Consider the following 21,847-nt stretch of genomic DNA (forward strand, 5'->3'; position numbering starts at 1 on the left):
TATACTCATAATATTATTTGAATTTAATATCTTAAAATCTTTATTTTAATTTTACAATCCCAACCATAATCATATTTACCATTTCATATTAATTTATTACATAATTTTTTTACTAATATCACGACTGTGTTATAATTTAATATTATTTAATCTGAACAAAACAAATTTAGATTGAAGTAACTAATTAATTAATTTTTCAATTCCAAATACAACCTTGAATTAACAAGAAATAAAAAAAAGAAGAAAAAGGTAGCAATGAATTTTCTTCCATTTGTAGTAAAAAGGAAAAAGACGAGTGTGTGTAATAATGTGATCTGTTTTTTGCCCATTCTAAGTTTTGCGAGCTGACAATAAATACATACAAACTAATTCATGCTTCAACTATCTGTTCATATTATAATACACTCATATGAGCGCCTGAACTCTATATCAGCTGCGATTGGTCTTCATTTCGGCGCCTACTATATATATGTTTTCACATATTTCCCAAAAATATTGCTTCTAGTTTGGTATCTTGGTTTGACCACAATTCGACTCTCGGTCTTCGTCAATCCCCAACACTATTCTTCGTAAATAAGAAAACCCAAATCTCAAAAATATCGGTAAATGGAAATATCTTAGACCTTTCATCTTTAAAATGCTGAAAAAGTTGAAGACAACAGCGCCAAGGAAGAGTTGAAAGAGATGGGTTTTTGGGAGGCTTTTGTTGAACTCTTAGCAAATATCTTCACTGTACTCTGTTGGTATGCAGATCTTTACGCTTTGTTTAATTCAAGTTCATAGCTTATTGTGTTAAAGTCCCTAACGTTTTGTTTCTTTTAAAAATTTTGTTGATTTACAGGCCTTCATTCACTTTAATCTACCCCTTGTACGTAGCTATCTTGTTAGACTTTTGCTGAATTTGGGTTTAAATTTTTCGTAGGACTGGAATTTAGCATCTGTGTAGATGGTTCTATTTTAATTTTCCTTGTTTAAATTGCAGGTTTGTTTCAATTCGCATTATGGAGACTAATTCTTCCTTAAAAAATCAACAATGTTTGACATACTGGGTTCTGTTTGCTTTCATTACAATGGTGGAGCTGACACTTGGGAACATTTTGAAATGGTAATAATTCTGGGTTTTAATTGTTTAATCCAAATTTCCACTTGTTTTTGTAGTTTCAACTTGGAAATTTTTTTAGCTTGATAGATAATTTGATGGAACAAGTCATAAAGAGTTTAGACCTGATACTAGTGAGGAATGTTTGCAGGGGTAAAAGTAGCATAGAGGCTTTTATACCAGGAGTGGATTTCCTCTCTACCAAAACAAAATGAGCAAATTAGGCAATGTGCCTTAGATCAAAGAACAAATTGGTCCTGTTAAAAGTTTAATCCATTTTTACTGTTAAAAATTAGTTCCTATAGGTTGACATGAGCTATATGTGGCACAGCATGTACAACTATCTGTTTATTCCGCCAGCGATGTCAGTTTTTAATAGTAGAATTTGGATAAAAAATTTAACTAAAAAGACTAGTTTGCTCTTTGATTTAATGTATGGGAACTAATTTGCTCATTTTTTTATCAAAGGTGGCAAAATTCAATTTGACTTTTAGTACAATAACCTCCATAATACTTTTATGGTTTGTAGAGAAGAAACTATAAACCTTTTCTTGGGGCCGGAATTAAATTATAAAATTTTGGAGTGATAAAATGTAATTTTACCATTACATTAACTTACAAAATTTATAATTTTTGGAGGGACTAAACTAGCATTTCACCATATTCCCCTTGATGTTTGCATTTGCCAATCTCAGTCATCATTTGGATTTTTCTTACTGAATTTTGTGCTTGTTTTTGTTATCATAATGGCAGGTTTCCTTTCTGGCCTTATGCAAAGGGTGTAGCAACAATATTGCTTGTGACACCCTACTTTGGGGGTGCTTCTTATGTCTTCAGCCTATTGATCAGACCTTATTTTATAGAGAAAAGATGGGACATCATGTTCTTCCCAAAGAAGAAAGGCTTTGTATTGCACGAAGCAAACGGTACCGTTGGTGATGCCGACACAAGCACGCTCACAAATGGGCCAAAATCGGAGAAACTTACTACTGACCAGGTAAGTTCATACATTGATGGTTTTTAGAATAATGTAATTAGTGAAGGCATGGTATATATGTAGATGAAAAACATTATACACTGCAACGATGGAGCATCGAAACAAGGAAGGTATTATGTATGTGAAAATGTTCCAACAGGTCATCGAATGGGGACAATAATGCTAGGATTTGTTTTCACACTCTGTTTAATTCATAGGAGTTCAATAGTTTGTTTGTAAGTGGAGGTCTGTTTGATGGTTCTTCGTTCAGGGAAATGTTAATATCAGCTACGGCAATACGGAGGTGATTTCTACACAAAAGAGAGTTCAAAAGGAATGGAGCTGTGTACTTTGTCTAATAAGTACTTCAAGTGAATATTGTCTTAAAGAACACCTTCAAGGGAAGAAACACAAGACCAAGGAATACGAACTCCGAGTAGGTGCACTGCCATTGAAGGAAACTTGTATGTTATCTTCAATGCCGAAGAAAGTTGAGAAGGTTGTTTTGTTCCGTAACCTGAATATCGAGACATGGAGTGGCCTTCTACATCCAGTCACTAGATCAATTAGATGGTGTAAATGGAAAAAGCCAGAGATAGGATGTGTAAAGTTAAATACAGATGGATCGGTAGATGCGGGAAATTCGGGTTTTGGCGGTTTATTAAGAGACTACAGGGGTGAACCATTATGTGCATTTGTTTGTAAAGCTCCTCAAGGTGATACTTTCTTGGTTGAACTATGGCCTATATGGAGAGGTCTTGTTCTTGCTTCAGGTTTAGGTGTTAAAGTAATATGGGTTGAATCCGATTCAAAGAGCGTTGTGAAAACCATTAACCGAGAGCAGCCATATGGTCCAAAGAGTAGTCAGTGTTTAAGGCAGATATGGAAACTTTTAACTAAGTTTGAGAACTATCGGGTTACGCATTCATGGCGGGAAACTAATAAAGCAGCCGATCATCTTTCAAGGATGGTTCTTAGGGAAAATGATGTAGTGTTGTGGCCTGCTGACTTTCCTGATACACTTAACAGTATTATAAAGGACGATGCACAGGGCAAGACTTACTTAAGACGTTAACTTGGCCGTTTAGCTGTGGTTGGGGATTATAAATTGTGCAACAAAAGGTGTTGTATATAATCTATATATGTATATATAGGGTTTCAACCCTTTGTGGGTGTATGGACTCCATTAGTGCCTTTTGCCATCTTTTGATGACTGCATGCTTCTGAGTGGCAGTGGTAACTTTGTAAACAAGAAGCAAGAGAACTTTAACATTGCAATTTTCAACCATTGGCAACAAAATAGTCCCATTTGAAGTTCTGATTTTGTTAAAAGAACAGTTGGGCTAATTTCATTGGATGTGTTTATTCTTTCGTTAGCTTAATGTTGCATGTAGGTTCTCTTTTACACGGTACTTAAAACTTTTCATCGGAAATGAAAAATCAAAATTTTCAAACAGATTCCTTTTGAATCAAAATCAGTATCGAATGTTATTTTGAATATAGGATAGACGGTGTTATTTTGGACATTAGCAGTTATTTTGAATATAGGATAGACGGTGTTATTTTGGACATTAGCAGCCGGAATATTCTGGCGGAGAAGTTACCTAGGCCTAATTTAGGAATGTGTATCAAAAGTACATTTGGTCTGAATTTTGACTTAGAGAAATATTTTTTTCTCTCAAAAAGCAACTTATTTGAGAATACTTTTATCCCAAAAGTGTTTCTTAAAAGCAATAACTAAATTGACCATTTTTCATACCCTCACAACATTGAGTATGAAAGTCACGAGGCATAAGTCCTACAACACAAATGAGGAACTTGAATTTAGTAAAAATGCGATGTGAGTTGAGAATGATGAGTAAGAGATTGATTTTTTTTCCGAGAATAATGAGTTGAGGAGAAACTGATTTTTTTCCGAAAAAATCTTCAGAAGTGTTGTCATACCAAAAGAGATTATGTGAATATTTTTTAATCCTCAACTTCAATCAAGTTCTTGGATTAAAAATAAGTTACATAAGTTACGAATTGAATCACATTGATCTTATTTTATGAAAGAAAAATACCGTACATTTGATTTTTTTTTTTGAAATATTTAAATACAATTACATAAATTTAATTAATGCCTATAAAACGCCAATTAAAACGGGTCTATCCGGATACAAAGAAACGGGCAAAAAGATGAAGAGTGAGCGTCAAACACAACTAAACTCGTTGAACTTTACAAACCAAATAAATAAGCAAAAAATAATAGGCATAAAAATGGCTGCAATTATTGTACGCTATTTAGCAAAACGACCAAATTTTATGTAAAGACGACTACCTGTAAAAAAAATGGCCTTAAATTGAACCAATGGTGAGCCTCTCCTTTTTTCATTTCAACAAAGGAAAGACAAATTTCTTTAAAAAAAAAAAGTATAAATAAAGATGGCAAATTTAAAACTGCCAGAAAATGACATTCCGGTAGCCAATATGCGACTGTACAGTAATATAAACATGTAATCAGTTCAACATCAGCCCAACTACCCCTTGTGCCCCCCAAAACAAAATTCCGATCCTAATGCCATTTATATCTATCTTTATCTACATGACGACAATATTTTACCGCTCCGAAATCTTAACCGAATCCAAACCCTTCACTGCCCTCATGAATCGCAAGCAACAACCTCTCTTCTAGATGTTCCTTAGACGGATACTCAGGTAAATCCAATTGATTGAAACTGCATTAATCAGAACGAAATGATCCTTACTAATAAATAAAATGGTACAAAGACAGAAGATCATCGTATTTTATAGGGATGATGCAACAGATTACCAGGTATGAGCAGAAGGCAAGTGATCTGGACTGCCGTATGCTTTGTGTATCTGGAACTTTTGTGAACCTGAAATTCCTTGAAGTGCACTAAAACCTTCTAAAGGCACCTGTGAGATTACCAAAAGCACACAAGTGATTTCATACACCAGCATGGCTATAACAAAGCGAAATTTCGTACATGTGAGAAAACGTAAATTATACATACAGACATAAATAGAGCTCTGGCATATCTCTACATACTCGAGGAATCAAAAAAGTTCATGATTTTCAAGTGAACTAATAAACCCATCTATCCTACTTGAATCTTAATTCAAGCATTCCATCATTAATTGTGATTTGTGAATGACATGCTTGTGAATGATGATTAAACATGTATAGAACAGTAATGATAGAAAAGTGATAGAAGGGAAGCATGAACCATAAATAATTAACCTTTGGTCTGAACTATAGTTGACAACTCGAAATGTCAAATTACTAGTAGTATTATCTACATTTTCAGGTGTTGAATTACCTTCGAGGTGCCTGTCACAAACTGGAGAAGCCGAGCTTTATCTTCCTTGCTGAACCCTTGAACAACATCCCAAAACCATTGTATAACAGGTGATGCTGCACTATACCCTGAGTACTCGGTATTTGCCCTCATATCATCCACTAGGAGACAGTAGTCACAGATCAGGTCATATTCAGATAACTTGGCAAAACAACGCATTCTACCATGTAATTAACATTATATAAACTGGTTTACAACACTTACAATCAATATCTGGAAGACCACTTATCAGTAATTCCAGCTCCTTGTCATTAAAAATAGTTATTAATTCCCTGGGAATTAATTCATTGAATCCTTCCAAAAATGCATTGATTTGTGGACGAATAGCAGTTGTCAAACGATGCTCAGCAACTAAATCAACATATTGGTGTTTATTCTCCTCAGTAACTTTAATGTTCCGACCACCGGGAATCAGCTCATAGTCAGTCACCTGCATCATAAGTTGTCGAATGTAATTATAGCCAAAAAAATTTCTCAATGCAAGGGCTTGATATAAGTACCAATGAAAATCCAACCTGTGTCCTTTCATACAATATCAACTTCTCCTCGTCAGCATCAATGCTAAAAGTAAGGTCTAGGACATCACTAATATCATTCTGAAAAATAAACAATGAAAGAATTAAGGTAAGAAGGTGAGAAGAACATTTATCTCTATAATGAACATGCCATCAATTCTATCACTCCCTTCCTGCATAAAAGATAAAAGAGGACATTGGAAATAGACATATGACTGACCTCAAGCATCCACTTCAGGTTTTTGAAGTAATCAGGGTCAATCGCTTCAATGTCATGGTAAGTAACTTTAACATCCAATATATGCTTGTAGAAAGATCGAGTAAAGTGAACATCCAAGAGTTGCCCATCAAAAAGTGCTTTTCCGACCTGGAAAATTTTATTAGGAAGTGAAAAAAGAAGAGAAACAAAAAGGTCTCAATCCAATAGGTGCAACTAGAGAAGGTACTCACTACTCGTCCAACAAATTTGAAGTATGAAAGATGTTCTGTTTGGTAGACGGAGTTGGGATTAGGCTGGAACGTTGACTCGTTGCCCACTGTAGTGAACAGCAAAGCTCCTTTGTCAAATATAACCCTGGATAAGAGCTGATACCATTCCCTTGTAAGCCCACCTGCATCAATACCTTCCTCTCCTTGGAAGTGAACAGTCAACCTCCCCTTCAAATCTTGAGTTGACCGCATCCGTAGCTGGTTATATGAATCCTCAAGTATGTAAGCTCTTCTAACCAATATTCTTAGAGGACTGTGATGATGATCATGTTGATGCTTTATTTTGGACCTGAAGTGAGCCCGTTTGTTATCAAAATCAACAAAGCGGGGAACTTTAAGAAGAAGTGAAAATGACTTATCAAGCAGCCCAGGATTCTGGCGGATGAAAGCATTTAACAACTTCCTATGCTTCTCCGAGAACTTCACAAAGACAACATGTTTTTCATCAAATTTTGTGATAGGACCAGAAGTTTTCAGCTGGCCTGAAGATGTGTTGGCATCCTCGACATCAGAAATCGCAGCCATGCCTAAATCATGACCTGAACCTGGCGGTGCAGGATGCAACTTTTCACACACCACGAAAAAAGATTCTATATATGGCAAGATGTTCTGAGCACCTGCAGGAAGGGGTGATGTTACACCAGATTGTCGTGATGTGGAAGTTCTGGATGAAGCTGATAAATCAGATGCAGAATCTGAATAGCTCTCTATTTTGCTTATGCAAGAACTCAACTCTATCCACAACGGTTCTAACGCTGCATTGATGTCTAAAACCCGGCCAAGAGCAGAGGAACGCTCTGTTTCAGGCAGCAGCTGCATTTCCTTTTCTTTCTCACTTATGGAACTAACAAGAGAACTCAGTGCCTGTAAAACCCTTAAAATTGCAGCTCCATCAGAAGATGCTGTGCAGAGAAGAGCTTTCACTGCTTCACCAAACTTGTGCAACTCATCCATGGAAGATTCAATCAGATGTTGTATAGCACCAGCTAGCTCAGAAATAAACAGATGACTATGGCGTGGAGTAATAGCCACCAGCTTTTTCATTACCTCTGCCACCAGACCATATGCATTATCTGACAAACTGGGTCAGAACAAGAACATCAGCCCAGGCAAAGGAAATAAGGAACTGAATCATATTCAAAATTCAGTGAAAAGATAATAAATATTTGTTAGGAGTTGCAAACTGCATAATCCAGTCAATTCTTCTTTTTCAATTTTCAGTTGCAAAGCATAAGTCACAGAAGATGGAGAAATGGACCTTTCTTCAATAGAAGCATAAGAAATAAATGGTGGAAAATCAAATTAATAGACAGCACAAAAGAATACATGATGTAGACATACAACATACCCTTCCCGTGCAAGCAATGAGCACAAAAGTCGAAGCTCAGCTCGTGGGAGATTGGTCAGTACACTCTGCACATCACTTTCATTACTTGCACAAGATGCTGAGGGATTAGATGCATCAGCAGTCTTTAAAGATGATTCAGCAACCTCCGAAGGAGCATAATGATTCTCTGCATTAACGGCAGCATCAGACATTGAAATTTGTGAAGCAGGTATTTGTTCAGTGGTTGACACCAGTTCAGTGGGTGGCGCCCTCAACTTATCAGATGAAAAAGGCTTCCCTTCGGCATGGTCAATGATGACATCCAACAAGTTTAGCAGCTGAAAAAAAGATCATAAATGAGCAAATAATAAATACAAAGGCATATTTGCTTAGCATATTTCCAATGGGGTTACCACTTATTACCTGCTCAAGATGTGCTATACTTCTCAAGTACAGGGGTTGATTGAGAAGGCTCAAAAGCAATGCAACAGAAATGAATCCTTCCTCCTGCTGCTCAGTCATCAAAGCTTTTCCACGTGACTGATCAATATTCCTTGGCTCTTGTAGGGTAGCAAGAGGCAATCTAAACTGAAGTAATATCTTTGCAACATATGGATGATTTCGAGCCAGGTAAGTGAGAGTCTCAAGAACTCGCCTACACACTAGAGGAGGAATTCCTACAGTGGGACAGCATAAGATAAAAGAAACCACTTAGAACACAATTACTACAATTCAAATCAAGAACAAAGCATAAAACAACTCCAAATATAAACCCATGAAGAATACAAAAAAAATAGAAGCAAAAGATACCCTACAGAAAGCGAAAAAATGGAAAAGAAGAAGTAAAGTCCTTCGGACAAACCACAATGAATCACTAGGGGTTATATACTCTAGTCATGTGTATCATATCTTACCATCAAAACGTTGAGGACGCGAATACATAACATTATTCTGGCAACCATAAAGCCTGTATGGTGGTTCATTTGAATTTGAATAATTGATGGGCTTTCTTGTATCAAGCATCAGCATGTCCATCAAGATTTTAACGAGCGCTGTTCTCGTTTCATTATGAGCACATAAGTTCAACAAAAGCTTCTGCAAAGCACCTTTGTACAGTGGCTGCAGAATTTAACATGTTAATTCGCAAGTCAAGGATGAACTTCAAAAGGAAACATTAACCTGCTGAGACTGAGAAGCACCTGAACTATGCGAAGTAACCGAACCATTGCTTGAAGAGCTTCTGTACCAACTAAAGGGGTTCCTTCAGCTTCAATTACCTTAGCAGACACAGATCTTCGTGACACAATACTTCCCCCAATCCTGTCCAGGCTGGATCCAATACCCTCACCTCTCCTTGAAGATTCACCTCTGCGATTTCTAGGGTACATTCCAAACAAGTTACGATTATGATATCGATGTGCAAATCTCTCACGCAACATGTTTGCCTCCGCAACAAGGGCAGGTGTGAGATTAGCAAGAATAGCATCAGATGATGTTAACAGAACCTGAGGATAAAAACAACAAAAGGAAAAATATTCAGACATCTCCAGTTTACAACTTGAAATTAACCACATCACAGCGTAAACCATACCTCTTCCCGTAAATCTGAAGGAAATGTTGCAATTATTGAGACGGTGTCCATCTCAACTGGTTGACCTTCCAGCTCCTGAGACTGATGATTCCTTTGTGCTTGCTGTTGTGCAAGAACTTCAGCTCGGATGTCTGGGGGAAGGGCCGCAAGAAACTCTGGGTCAATATCTCCAGAATTCTGTCGTTCAACATTTGAGGGCTGCGCCACTTGACCCTGCTGAGCTGAAAGAACCTCAGCTCGCAACTCCTCCGGGAGAGCATCCAAAAATGCAGGATCAATTGATCCAGAACCAGCCACACTATTTATCTGCTGCTCTGAGGCCGGAACATCTTGATCTGCTTCTCGACTAGAATTCTCTGACACCTCAGTGACACTGTGGAGAGGTGCATCCCTAACACCAACAGCTGTAGAATTCCCACTAGATACATTTGTTCTTCTTGCACGAGCAGCCTGTGGATCAATAGTTCTGTCTGAAGAACCTTGCCTTTCTCCACCATCATCATGGCCATCTGCACTTCCAATCTCAACATCAAGGCTTCGAAGGCTCTCCCCTAAAGTAGCCCCACTACCACTACTTTCTTGGCTCACTGCTTCAACATCACGAACAGTTGCATCATTTTGCTCAAATTGCATTTCAATAGATTGTGAATGTCTATTTGATGCATCTGTTCCTTGAAGACTATCATTTACCATATGGTTCCCATCCACATTGAGAGAGCTACCATTTGCAGCAGAAGATGGAGGCACATCAGCATTTTCATTATTTACATTGTTTTCGACAGGATTCTCAGACCTCACACCAGCACCTGATTCCTGTAACTGAATACCGTCACCATGTGTCTGAGGTTCCACCATTGATTTGTTCTGATCAGAAGATTTCTCAGGGACTGATCGCCTCAGTTGGGAAACAAGCAACTCTTCAAGGCCTTGAGGTATAATAGCTGCACTTGACCCACTGCCTTGTTGGCTCTCATCAACCCACAAGTTCAAAGGATGACTGTGACGCCCATTCCTCAATGATCGAAAAATAGTATCCAGTTGTGATGAAGCACTGTCTGAGTTTCTGTCTGAAGGAATCATAATGTGGGCATTCTCTGGAAGAAAGGAACATGGAAAGAGGTGGATGGTTGTTAAAATCAGAGATGCACATAGAACAACAAAATTAATAAGCATTAGGTGTAAATTAGAACAAATCCAGAAAAAATATACATCATTAGAATACAGAGCGAGAGAACCTGACTGCCTTGGAGAGGCTGAGCGTTGTGATGAAGGTCCCAACAAAAGAGGATGCCTTGAAGGAGCTGAATTCTCACCACTGCGTCCCAAAAGACTGTAAATGGATGTAGTACGTCCTTGACGTCTAGAACCAAAAACTTCAACTGGCATTACACGAAGAGTTTCACTGGCAAAGCTGTGGTCTCTACCAAAAACATCAATTTGGTCAAACACATCCATTCCATTCATACCCTCTTCCAACCTAAGAATTACTCCACCCTCATCATCATCACCATCCTCTTCATCTTCCTCCAATACTTCATCATCAAACTCATCATCAATCTCATGATCATCTTGATCTGTGTCAGGATGAGGCAGGTGATGTACATCATCTGCCTCCAAATCATTATGATCCTCGTCATCCTCGTCATCATCTTCATCCACTTCATCCCCGTCATCTCCAGACATCTCCTCATCCTCGTCATCATCAAGGTTTTCTTGCTCATGGGGCTGGATTTCAAAATGAATCCCCACATTGTCTACACCATTATCAAGATCCCTTGCATCCTCAGAGGTTTCTTGCATATAATGATCCTCAGTTGCAGGAGCAAAACCTCCATCAAGATCCTGGTCATGTTCCACATCATCCGTAACAGCTTGAGGGACCCCATAGTTTTGGACAGTATTGAATGACTCAACACGGTCAGCTGCAACTGTATCGTGACTAGACTGAGATGCCATTTCCATGGATTGTGATGCATCAATATTATCAATTCTCCCAGACTGGTTATGCTCAGCAGGTTTGACAGAACTCTCACCTTTGATAGCAGAAGAATCAGCTGAATGAGCATACTCCTTGGTTACAAGTTCCAAGGTTTTGACAATCCCTGTAACAACTTTAGGTGACTCAGAATGATCCAAATCCAACACCTCAAGCATGCGTGTTAATGATGCAACCAAACCAACATCTATAAAAGTGGCAGAAGCTTCTGCTGAGATGCATGATCCAGTTGATGTACGGGCAACTAATATATCATTCAACAGATCAAAAAAAGACTGCATATTACTGCTTGGAGGTTTGAAGCCATCTGATGAATCAACGAAGTCATTGAAAATACAATTAATCTCTGTAAACACTCTTTTCCTGGCCTCTGCAGAACGAACACAAGATGCAACCAAAAATTGACTAGCCCTGGTTGCTAGCTTATGCCTCCAGTCACCATCACTTTTCCTTTCCTTCTTTGAATTCCTGGAATATGGAATAAACCGGTGAAGAATGTGATGAAATATTCCACTCGTGGATAAACCAGCTGAGCCCCTTTGATTAGGGACCCTGCAACTACTAATTTCACCATCTCTCCTCAGCAGCACATGAACAGATGAAGCATACATTAACAGAATCTCTGTCAAAAGTTTCAAGATGAATGCTATCTTTGCAATTGATGAAGAAGCATCTTGTCCAGAAACACCATTCAAATCAGACACAGTCGCAATGGCTTTTCCCTTACCCTTGACGGCAGCAACATCAATTTCCATATCAGTTGATGAAGGTGCATCAACAGGCACATCTGTTCTAACTTCATTTGTCAAGGGAGGTACAAAAACATTAACTGAATCCAGAAGAAGCTCAATCACATTTACAAAACTTGGGGGATATTTTCTATGCATTTTAACTGACTTAGAATTTGAATCAGTAAGTTTCCCATGCCCAGTCCCAGGGGCTGCTGAGTTCGTATTGCACAAATTACCCTTTCCATCAGTTTGCTGTGTTCTATCTTTGTCTGATGTTTTCTCTTTTTCTTTCTCCTTGGGTTTATCTTTGTCCCTGTCTTTAACCAAAACAATGTAAGGTCTGTCACCAACCATCTCTACTTGGCAGACAGACTTGACAGCCTGCATAAATATTACTGGATCACGAGAAATGACAGAACTTAGGTTGATAATGAAAATACGTGGACTAACTCTTCCACTTGAATGCCGATTTGCCAAAGCTGCAAGACTGTGCTTTATCTCAGCTTCCATTGCCTGCTGCAAGGTTTGAGGATCCTCAAGGACATGACGGATAATGGTAGCAGCGACATTGTCAAACCCAGGAAAAAGACTACTTGTTGGCAGCGAAAGAAGTGAACTTACACCCCCACCATCCAGAAAACAAACAGCGACAGAATGGGTTCTAGTCAGAGTGGAACACAGCTGCAGGACAGCATGCATTGTTTCAGATGGAAACTGGCTTTTTATACAGCTACAAGCAATCTCAATCAGTCTCTTCTGCTCGTGAATATCTATATGTCTCGGAGACCCAAATGAGGACTGCAACTTACTTTTGTTATCCTCATCAATACTGACAGATGTCTGCTGGCTACTAACATTGTCGCCTTTCAACTGCTCAACAATTTCAGTATTCAATTTTGGCTCCACCTGAAGTAACCTATCAAGAGCAAGGAAAGCAGTTGTTACCCACTTTGGAACTCGATGCTTCTCCTTGTCTACTGAACCAGAGTCCCACCCTGAAAGTAAATCCGTTACAACTTTTACCAGTCCACTCTTTGAGGCGATCTCCCGTGCCCCCACATCCTCATGAAGAATCAAAGCAAGAACATGGAGAAGACCAGAGAGCAGAGAATTGTTTCTGCTATCAGAAACAGAACTAGAATCTCTAACTTGGTCAAGAATGAAGGAAATTACACTAGACCTATATTGGCCATCATTTTGGGAGCAGATCAACACAAGAAGGTCTCTAACCGGGAATGCCAGAGGTTCCTTCATCTGAAGCAGCTTTGTACATGTTGATAATAACTCCTCAACAGGAGGAAGTTGAACCATCTCTTCTTCAAGTTCCTTGCTACTGTCATTTGAAGCATCTACATTTGTATCAGTTTCAGGGTTCCCAAGAGACATGGCAAGTGCACGAGCAAGCTCATCATCCTCCTGGATTTCCTCTGGATGGGAGAATAGCCACTCCATTGCCAACTCCACACTATTAGATCCAACTTGCCTCAGAGCTTCTTCTGCTCTAGATCTGGAAAATCCCATCTCTACAATTGTTGCTACGGCTGTTTCATTTGGAGGGGGCCCAATAACACGAGCACTGTTGCTGCTGGCAATATTTTTAACTTCAACACCAGAGTAAATGTGGCTAATGATAGAAATAACTGTCGTGATGAACTCAGAACTGCAGTCAGTAAACTGTGGGTGAGTCCAAACTGGTAGCACTGCCTTAAGCACCATAGATTGAAGCACCTTCACAAAAGTTTCAGCATCCCGAGGGAAAGGAACATCACCGCTAGCAAGTGTTTGCACAAGCAAGTGTTTGGTGAATGGAGATAAAATAAAAGAAGAAGTCACAAGATGATCCATAAATTTACCATAGCTAGCTAATGGACCATAAATCCATGCATGGTCACCATCTTCCTTTTCATCCTGCTTTAGATTACCAGTATCTGTATCCATTGGAGATGCTGGAGCCCTATTAACTGCAAATAGTAATTGACTGGTAGCTTCAAAAGTTGTCAAAACTGATTGAACAACTCCGCGTCCATATAAGCAGTTTAGCATAATAGCATTGCAGGAATCCGGCCGGTCCAGAAGAATGCTGTTAATGAAATCAATAACCTTACCAAAGTAGCGACATTTTGTAGATATGGATGCTTCCGAGCCTGAAGAATTTACATGGCCTCCATGGTTCATGTGACCCAATGCAATAGAGGCAAAACTAGAAGCAACAGATTTTGATGCAGGGGATGCATTAACAGTATCATCCCGACGACGAGAAGGAAGTACCATCACTTTTCCCAACTCTTGAAACAAATGGATAATGTGGAAGGAAAGTGACCTCACCATATCACAGCAAGATGTGTGATATGACCTCTTCTTGTCATATTCCTTTTTTTTTGCAGATCCAGAAGCATCTGATAAAGAAGAATGATTGGCTCCAAAACGCATGTTTGAACCATCAATACCCAGTCTCTGTTGAAAGCCAGTAGCTCTGCCAAGTTCACGATAAAGATTTATGAGGTCAAAGAATTGAGATTCAATGTTCCATCCTGGTATCCTTCTCCTTAATAATGGATCAAGAAACTGTCTAAACGAGTTCAACCGTTGACCATCAGTATCACTTGCACTAGATTCCAGTTGTTGTGACTCGGGCTCAGCAAAACTAGAACTGGCACTATCATCCTCTGTTCCAACTTTGGCATCTTCAAGGAGTGCAATCTGCCATAAAATTTCACGATGAACAAGACCAATGTCTTCCAGAACATCTTTGCTGCCATTTCCAAGTTCTGCAAGCAAAGCACTAACCCAACGATTATCTTTGGAAGCAGCAAGAAACAGTAGGAACTCAACAAGGAAAAGGGGGGAAAAGATTCCATCATCAGGCATCAGCTTAGGATCCAATAAAAATGACCCTGAAGCTGCACCAAATGCCATCAAGGCTTTCTTCAAATGTTCCCTAAGAGAAGAACAGAAGGCACGTGCAAGAGGAGCAGAGTGATGCTGAGTAAACCCTTTAAAAACCATGGTGCTTTGTAAAGCAATTGACATCCCCTCAGATGACTGTACAATACTAGGCCTTAAAAGAAGTTTCAGTAAAGCTTCAATTCCACATTTCTCCACAAACAAGCGACATGTTTCAGCATTCTCTGTTGTTCTATGAAGCAAAACCATCAGATGTAAAATGCACAACTGGAGAAACTGCTCATCACTGATATCTTCAGTTACAGAATCCACTACACCACCCAGACGACAATGCTCTTCATTTCCTTTGTCTTCAGAATCAGTTTCCATTGCAGTTGTACCATTAACTTTTTCCATAGATGATGACCCAGACAGACTAGAGCTCTCCCCAAAGGAAGCAATTTTATTTACAATTTCAATTATCATATCAACACCACTGCTTCTCAATGAAGATACATGGCGCAAAAGCTCTTCTGTTGCATTAGCCAAAGGAACAACTGCTTCATTCATCACCAGCACATACTTCTTGCTTGTAAAGATGTCAACAAGGAATCGCAGTGCTGACGTTTCTTTCACTGCCTCCAAGCCTTTGGCATTAAGACAAATGGCACCAATGCCATTTGGAACACATGTTATAGCCTTTGAAGATGGAAGTACCCCAGACAACACTGAAGATAAAAAGGAATCCGGAAGACCCAGTTCAAGAAGTGCAGGAAGACAAGTTGGATCTTTATGGATAATCTCACTCATAACAGTCACAGCCGAGTAGTAAATATCACCTCCAAATTTATCAGCATTCCTATATATGAGTGACAATGTACCAGGCAGAGAACTGTCATGAGGATTCTGTGGTCTGGTGGAGTTTGCTGGGGCATATGTAGCAGAACCAAGAGCTTTCAAAAGCACCTTGATAAGCCTCTTTTGGGAGTACAAGTGGTCATCATTGTATCTTGAGCATTCCCCGGTGATCATTAAATTATCATTTCCGCCAGACATACCAATAACTCTATGGACTTCTGTCTGCAGCCTCTGAGCCAAAAGCTCCACTCCACCCAATTCTCTAAGCAGTGACACAGCCGAACTGCTGTAATCCATGAGCTTTTGTAGAGCTTTTACAGCCAAATACACAAGATGCATATGATTTGGGTCAGAATCCTCCAAAAGGGGTAAAAAGGTTGGCACCATTCCAGATCCTCTAATATTACTCCCTGATGCAGAGGATGACACGATATGAAGCAGATAGAACTGAAGAAGAGCATCAATAAAAGCAAGAGATGATGGATCACTAGAACCTTTCAGTGACAGAACTGCCTTCTGGAGCACATTCAAGAGAATCATTCGATTTCCTACAGTAAAACTCATGCTTGATCCACTCAAAATTCGTGCCCGATCATGAGATGTTGAATATGCAGCTAACTGAGCTCCCAATGCAAGCATCGCAAGAGTTCTAATAGTTCCAGGAATAGTTTCCTCAGAGCGCACGATCCTGATCAATTCATTTGTATACGCCGGTTCATTCACAAAAAATGTTGTCAGCTCATCATTAGCATCATTAGACTGAATAAGCACAATAAATGCAAGAAGGCAAATCCTGCTGTACAGCCTGCATATCCTTGTCGACCGAAAGGAATGTGCATATCTAATTCTTGTTAGCAATGAAAACCGAAGCTCAGGGGGTACGTTATACTCTTCAATACAGATCTTCATTATTAACAGATCATCCTCCTTCCGCAAATGTAGGTCTGGCATGTATATGACTCTCGAAGTAGAATTGGCATCATCAATTCTTTCTTCAGGTCCTTGAGTATTTAGACCATGCAATTGAAAATAAAGACTAGAACCAATCTGGTTTTGGGACTTGTCACGCTCATTTTCTGTGCCGGATGGAAACAAACTAAGCCCTTCCTCCTGTGTTCTCTCATTTGACAAAACACATGAATAAAGACCCAATCCCTCCTCCTTGCTCCCCCAACCCTGAGCAAGAGAGAGCAGATAGCTGTTGACAGAACCACATCCAATCAACTTACCACTCCCATGGACCTTAGATGGGTTTATTTTAACAAGTGCAGAAAGAGTCTCCAGTGTAGCTATAAGAATTTCAGGATCAGTAGATGAAAGTAGAAGCTTGAAATGCTGAAAGGAGAATGAAAGAGTTGTATTATATAAAACAATATTAGAGAATCACATAGTTAAAGCTTCTTACGAATTAACAAGTCAAGATACCTCCAAGCAATCAAATGCACTCTTGTTGTGACAATTCTCCAAGATAATTTGCATTACTCTTAGTATTTGAAGAACTGCATGCTTTGGAAATGGACTGTCATCTTCTAGAATTTTATCTGATAGGAGCAGATCATTCCTACAAGACAGGTATGTCTTGAAATATGTATCAAAATGATGAAACAGTGGCCTCCAATGATGAAAATTCCCCTGAATTAAAAGCAAAAAAGTGAGTGAAAAAAATCCAAAAAAAAGCGGGAAAAAAGAGGAACATTTAGTAAATAATCACCTTGGTGTACTCCCACCGAAAGCCTGAAAGTGGTATTGCTATATCCTGTAACGGACTCTGAATCACTTTATCAATAAATGCTTTAATCTGAGGAGGCTGCAAGTGACAGTAAAATGATGGATTTATTTCCCAGAAGAAAGGAGCAAAAAGAAGAAAACATAAGCTTTGGAAACCATTCAGGCAAGCCTCATGGAAACAAGTTTATATTCCACTCAAGCAGATTCAAGACAACCAGTAATAAAATTGACATTTATACATATGTTCCTCTAGGAATGTGCTTAGATGCATAAAAGGACGATGAGAATCATACTAACAGAAGTAAAAGTCATGCCATTGATACCAAGCACACACCTAATTGAAGATAAACCATGGCAGCCTCAAAATAGAGAGATATACGTATCAAATATAAAATGATAACATATTATAGATGCAAAAAATAAGTCATATAGTAAATAACCAGAACAAAAAGGATTAGGAACAACAAAGAATATCCTATTGCAAGCCCACCAAACCACACAATCATACCTAGCAGAGGAAAAAGAAAACTATCAATGACATCCTAAGAAAGGGAGACTGTCCATGATAAACCATCCAATTTTTGCAAAAGAAAACTTTCCAAGAAAAGTACACTTAGAAACATGCAGAGAGTCCCATAGCTAGCACAGCATGGAATGCAAAGTTCAATAACATAACTTTCCTTTCTTTTTTTTCTAAAAATAAATGTAAGTACAAGCAAAACCATTGCATCCTGAAAAGACTGTTTCTTCTTTTAAAAATAATTGAAGTTTACTGTTTCTTCTTTTAAAAATAATTGTATGTAAACTTCAAAGCCTCCTATTCTTACTCAACAAGAATGTCCTTCATGAGTACACATGCATTTGAGAGATTAGACCCAAAAATTACCCTGATTTAAAAATAAATAAATAAAAAGAACACACATGCACATGCAAACATATTGAATGGTTATTTCGAGTTAGGGTCATACATATGCCCAAATAATATAGTTCTTCAGTTTAAGATAAATTTTAAGAAGATGCACATAACAATTTGTGACCATGTGCAATACCATAAACTAAGCATTAAATAGTTCTCAAAGCATTACTCTCTTTCAGTTAAGAGGGAAAATCAATCAGTAGAATCAGCCGAAAACACTATTGTATTGAGAACCAAAACTTAACTCAAATAAACATTGTGAAACAAACACAACATTCAAATACGAATAACTACAACCAAAGAGTAATAATTTAAAACCCTAAGGGATTCACCAAACAGTACTAGATTCTGATAAACCCTAACCGCAAAGTATTTTACACAGGAAAAAATAACCAAAAAAAAAACTTACAGGCTCAGAGTCGAACTTGATAGAAGGACCACCGGTGGCGGTTTCGCCAGACAAAAGCTGGCGAAGCCTTGAAGGCAAAGTCGATCTTATATTCGCCATCTCACCTCTACTTCTCTACTTCCAACCACTACAACGACAAACCAAAAAGAATTTAAAAAAAAAAACTGTACAAAATTAAACCCTAAAAACAGAAATCAGAGATTTTAAAAATCGAAAAAAAAAATCAAAACAGATCAGATATCAGATTACATAAACTACAGATATACTGAAAAGGAAAAGAGAGGGAGACCATACCTGAGAAAGGAGGGAGAGAAGAGCAAGGGATGCTTTACACATCCAAAGTACAAAACATGAAATTAAAACAAAATTAGAACAAAAAAGATAATTTTACAGGGAAATTAATTCAAAAAACAAAATGAGAGAAGAGAAAGGAAAAGAAGGAGGCGTTTTGTTTTTGTTGGCAGCTTAGCTTGGTTTTACGTGTTGTTTGGTTTTGATTTTGGCTTAATGTTTAAAATTGATTTGTTTTAGTTTCGTGAGAAGAGATTTATATAATGGTGTTTAAGAAGATAATCTAAGGCCAAGCCAAAAGGGAAAATTTGCATTTTAGGGTCTTAAAAAGGACTGAAATATAAAATTAAAATAAATTAATAGTGACAAATATAAATATGTTTTAGTGAGTTGAGAGAGCAAGAAGAAAAAGAGCTGACACATATACAGTGTTTTGACAAAACACAGCTACAGAAGGGTCATTTTGAAATTCGGATTTTTTTATTACTTGACCTTTTTAGTTTTCTCTTCTTCTTTTTTTTCTTTATCTTTCTAGTTCTTTTATTTTTTTTTATATTTAAATTTATAACAAAAAATTAAGACTTTTGTCTTTCATATATTCTTTCTAAGTAGAAATAAATAAAGTGGATATTGACTTTGAATTTTTCAATCCATGGCTTCATTTTGCTTGTTTAAAATCTAATAGTTTAATTAAAAATTATGTAAATTAATAAACAATTAGAATTTTATAAACTTAGTTTAATCATCAATTTTTATCAATTTTGATTTTTACTAATTTGAACTATTTATTCATATATTAATTTAAATTTTTTGTCCATATTATTATACCAACCAATTTTTAATCCAAACAATTTAATTGTTTAATTCGATTTAATTCTAAAAATATTGATTAGATGATAATAAGAAACCATTAATAATATATTTTTTATATATAATTAATAATTTAGTTTTATAATATTAATATTTTCTTTTAAAAATAGTATTTTGACTAAATAGAATATATATATATTTAGTATATATAGAGAGAGGATTTGCTTGAGATCTATCTCAACAATAATCAATTTAGATTAAATCACATGGATAATCAATAACTATTTTTCTGTTATTAAAATCTCAACAAATTCTTTCGTTATTAAAAATAAATTAAAGGAAAATTCCAACAAATTGGAGAAATGACTAAGAAATAGTTAAAAGTTAAAACAGTCTAATGTTCCTTTTGGTTAAAAGCTTCAGTCCATCTTTCCCTTACTTTGTTAGTCACTACTTTGTTCCTTGGGACCCAATAGCTAAAAGTGAAAGGAAGAAAAACCTTTGAAATTAAAAATAAATATTGATTTAATGTATAATGTACTGTAGTGTGTGAATTTATTTTATGTAATTGTAACTCTTAAATTTTATTTAATTCATTTATAATATTTATAATTTAAAACATTTTTCATTTAAGTTCAATTTCAATATTAATTATCATGTTTTTAAAATTAAAACTATATATTATTATATTTTAATCTCATAACTATATTATTAATAAAATGTTACAATTTTTATAAAAAATATAATATAATTAAATATAATTAAATTAATAAATACTATTAATCCAAACGATAAAACTAGTATATATTATAGTAGGATATTGAAACATTTATAGGAATTATTCTAAGTGGCAGCCTAAAATATTTAGAAGTGGCCATCCTCTTTAATTAACATGTGTTTATTCAAATCACTTAATATATTTAGTCAATTTTGTGTTTAAATGTATATCATTTAATTTTTATTTACTTACTTTTAATTTTTATTTAAATAATTTTTACCATTTTTTTTTGGTACCATGTAAATTTTAAGCAGTTTGATTAAGAGTAAAATATATTCTATATTTAATGGTTAATGATGATTAAGAATAAATTAACTCTAGCTCAAACCAAAAAAACGTCTCTATACGTTATATAGGTAAAGCATTATTCATAACTTTGATGTCCTTCCCTAATGGTTGAAGTCCCTAGTTGATATTTTTTATATCTTTTTCAAAACGCCTTGCGCAAAAATACCAATTGTTAATCCAATCCTCTTTGCCTCAATGATTGCTTATCTGAATATAGCCTGCTTAGCAATACCCCATGCAAGATGCTGCAAAACTTGCAAATTTCAATCCTTAATTATTAAAAATTACTTTGCATTTTCTCTTTGCTTGTCTGAAAACACTTGCACGAATTCGATAACATACACAATCTGTACAAAAAAAAAAAACAGTTACATAAATAGCTAAAGATTTTGAACTGTGGATTACATTAAAAATATCATTTACCTTCATGTCCTTTAAAATAACAACCATTTTTGTGAACCATAAATTCAATAAAATACAAATTATTATGCGTTGAATATCTTCCATTAACAAAGAAGAAAAGCTAAAAGTTGATATATAAATTATTAAATATCGTTAAGTTACCAAATAAGCATGCATGATTTATATAGTAAGTAAAACTAATATTCATGATTTTCATTCCAAACATATATATTTTTCTATGAATGATACATATCATGTAATTAAATACATATAATTTAGGTATAATAATTTATTTAACCTTTTAACTTTATAAAAAAAGTCATTTTAGTTCTACTTTTTTTAGAACTTCAAATGACAAAGTTTGTTATTTTCTCCCCCAAAATGGATGGAATCAACTG

At 36.7% G+C, this 21,847-nt stretch overlaps 2 protein-coding genes across 3 annotated transcripts; one reads left to right on the forward strand and one right to left on the reverse strand.

Annotated features, from left to right (window-relative positions):
- The first annotated feature begins 306 nt into the window (after positions 1 to 306).
- LOC108484269 (uncharacterized) lies at positions 307 to 3,410 on the forward strand. Of its 2 annotated transcripts, XM_017787994.2 has the most exons (5): positions 333 to 743; positions 842 to 868; positions 983 to 1,105; positions 1,853 to 2,096; positions 2,347 to 3,410. In XM_017787994.2, the coding sequence occupies exons 1-5, from the start codon at positions 685 to 687 to the stop codon at positions 3,148 to 3,150; spliced, it is 1,257 nt and encodes a 418-aa protein (XP_017643483.1). In that variant the 5' UTR covers positions 333 to 684; the 3' UTR covers positions 3,151 to 3,410. The 2 variants fall into 2 exon arrangements, with proteins under 2 accessions (XP_017643484.1, XP_017643483.1); XM_017787995.2 differs by lacking the exon at positions 842 to 868 and having other exon boundaries at positions 307 to 743.
- A 1,007-nt stretch (positions 3,411 to 4,417) lies between these two features.
- On the reverse strand, positions 4,418 to 19,611 carry LOC108486084 (E3 ubiquitin-protein ligase UPL2-like). The gene is made up of 17 exons (XM_017789903.2): positions 19,175 to 19,611; positions 18,881 to 19,007; positions 17,539 to 17,634; positions 17,253 to 17,459; positions 10,595 to 17,162; positions 9,360 to 10,453; positions 8,968 to 9,273; positions 8,683 to 8,887; positions 8,192 to 8,445; positions 7,790 to 8,106; positions 6,403 to 7,522; positions 6,173 to 6,319; positions 5,953 to 6,033; positions 5,642 to 5,867; positions 5,399 to 5,538; positions 4,888 to 4,994; positions 4,418 to 4,792 (listed from the first exon to the last, which is right to left on the reverse strand). The coding sequence occupies exons 2-17, from the start codon at positions 18,977 to 18,979 to the stop codon at positions 4,690 to 4,692; spliced, it is 11,070 nt and encodes a 3,689-aa protein (XP_017645392.1). The 5' UTR covers positions 18,980 to 19,007; positions 19,175 to 19,611; the 3' UTR covers positions 4,418 to 4,689.
- Between the last annotated feature and the right edge of the window lie 2,236 nt (positions 19,612 to 21,847).

The sequence above is a fragment of the Gossypium arboreum genome, chromosome 6, assembly GCF_025698485.1.
Source record: "Gossypium arboreum isolate Shixiya-1 chromosome 6, ASM2569848v2, whole genome shotgun sequence".
Taxonomy (NCBI): Eukaryota; Viridiplantae; Streptophyta; class Magnoliopsida; order Malvales; family Malvaceae; genus Gossypium; species Gossypium arboreum.

Excerpts from the sequence above, each read along its gene's own strand:
- LOC108484269 (XM_017787994.2), top strand. The coding sequence starts at position 685 with ATGGGTTTTTGGGAGGCTTTTGTTGAACTCTTAGCAAATATCTTCACT. Across the intron at positions 869-982 it reads TTCACTTTAATCTACCCCTT|GTTTGTTTCAATTCGCATTA; the intron begins GTACGTAGCTAT and ends TTTAAATTGCAG. Across the intron at positions 2,097-2,346 it reads AGAAACTTACTACTGACCAG|GGAAATGTTAATATCAGCTA; the intron begins GTAAGTTCATAC and ends TTCTTCGTTCAG.
- LOC108486084 (XM_017789903.2), bottom strand. The coding sequence starts at position 18,979 with ATGGCGAATATAAGATCGACTTTGCCTTCAAGGCTTCGCCAGCTTTTG. Across the intron at positions 10,454-10,594 it reads AGCCTCTCCAAGGCAGTCAG|AGAATGCCCACATTATGATT; the intron begins GTTCTCTCGCTC and ends CCTTTCTTCCAG. Across the intron at positions 8,107-8,191 it reads GTATAGCACATCTTGAGCAG|CTGCTAAACTTGTTGGATGT; the intron begins GTAATAAGTGGT and ends TCTTTTTTTCAG.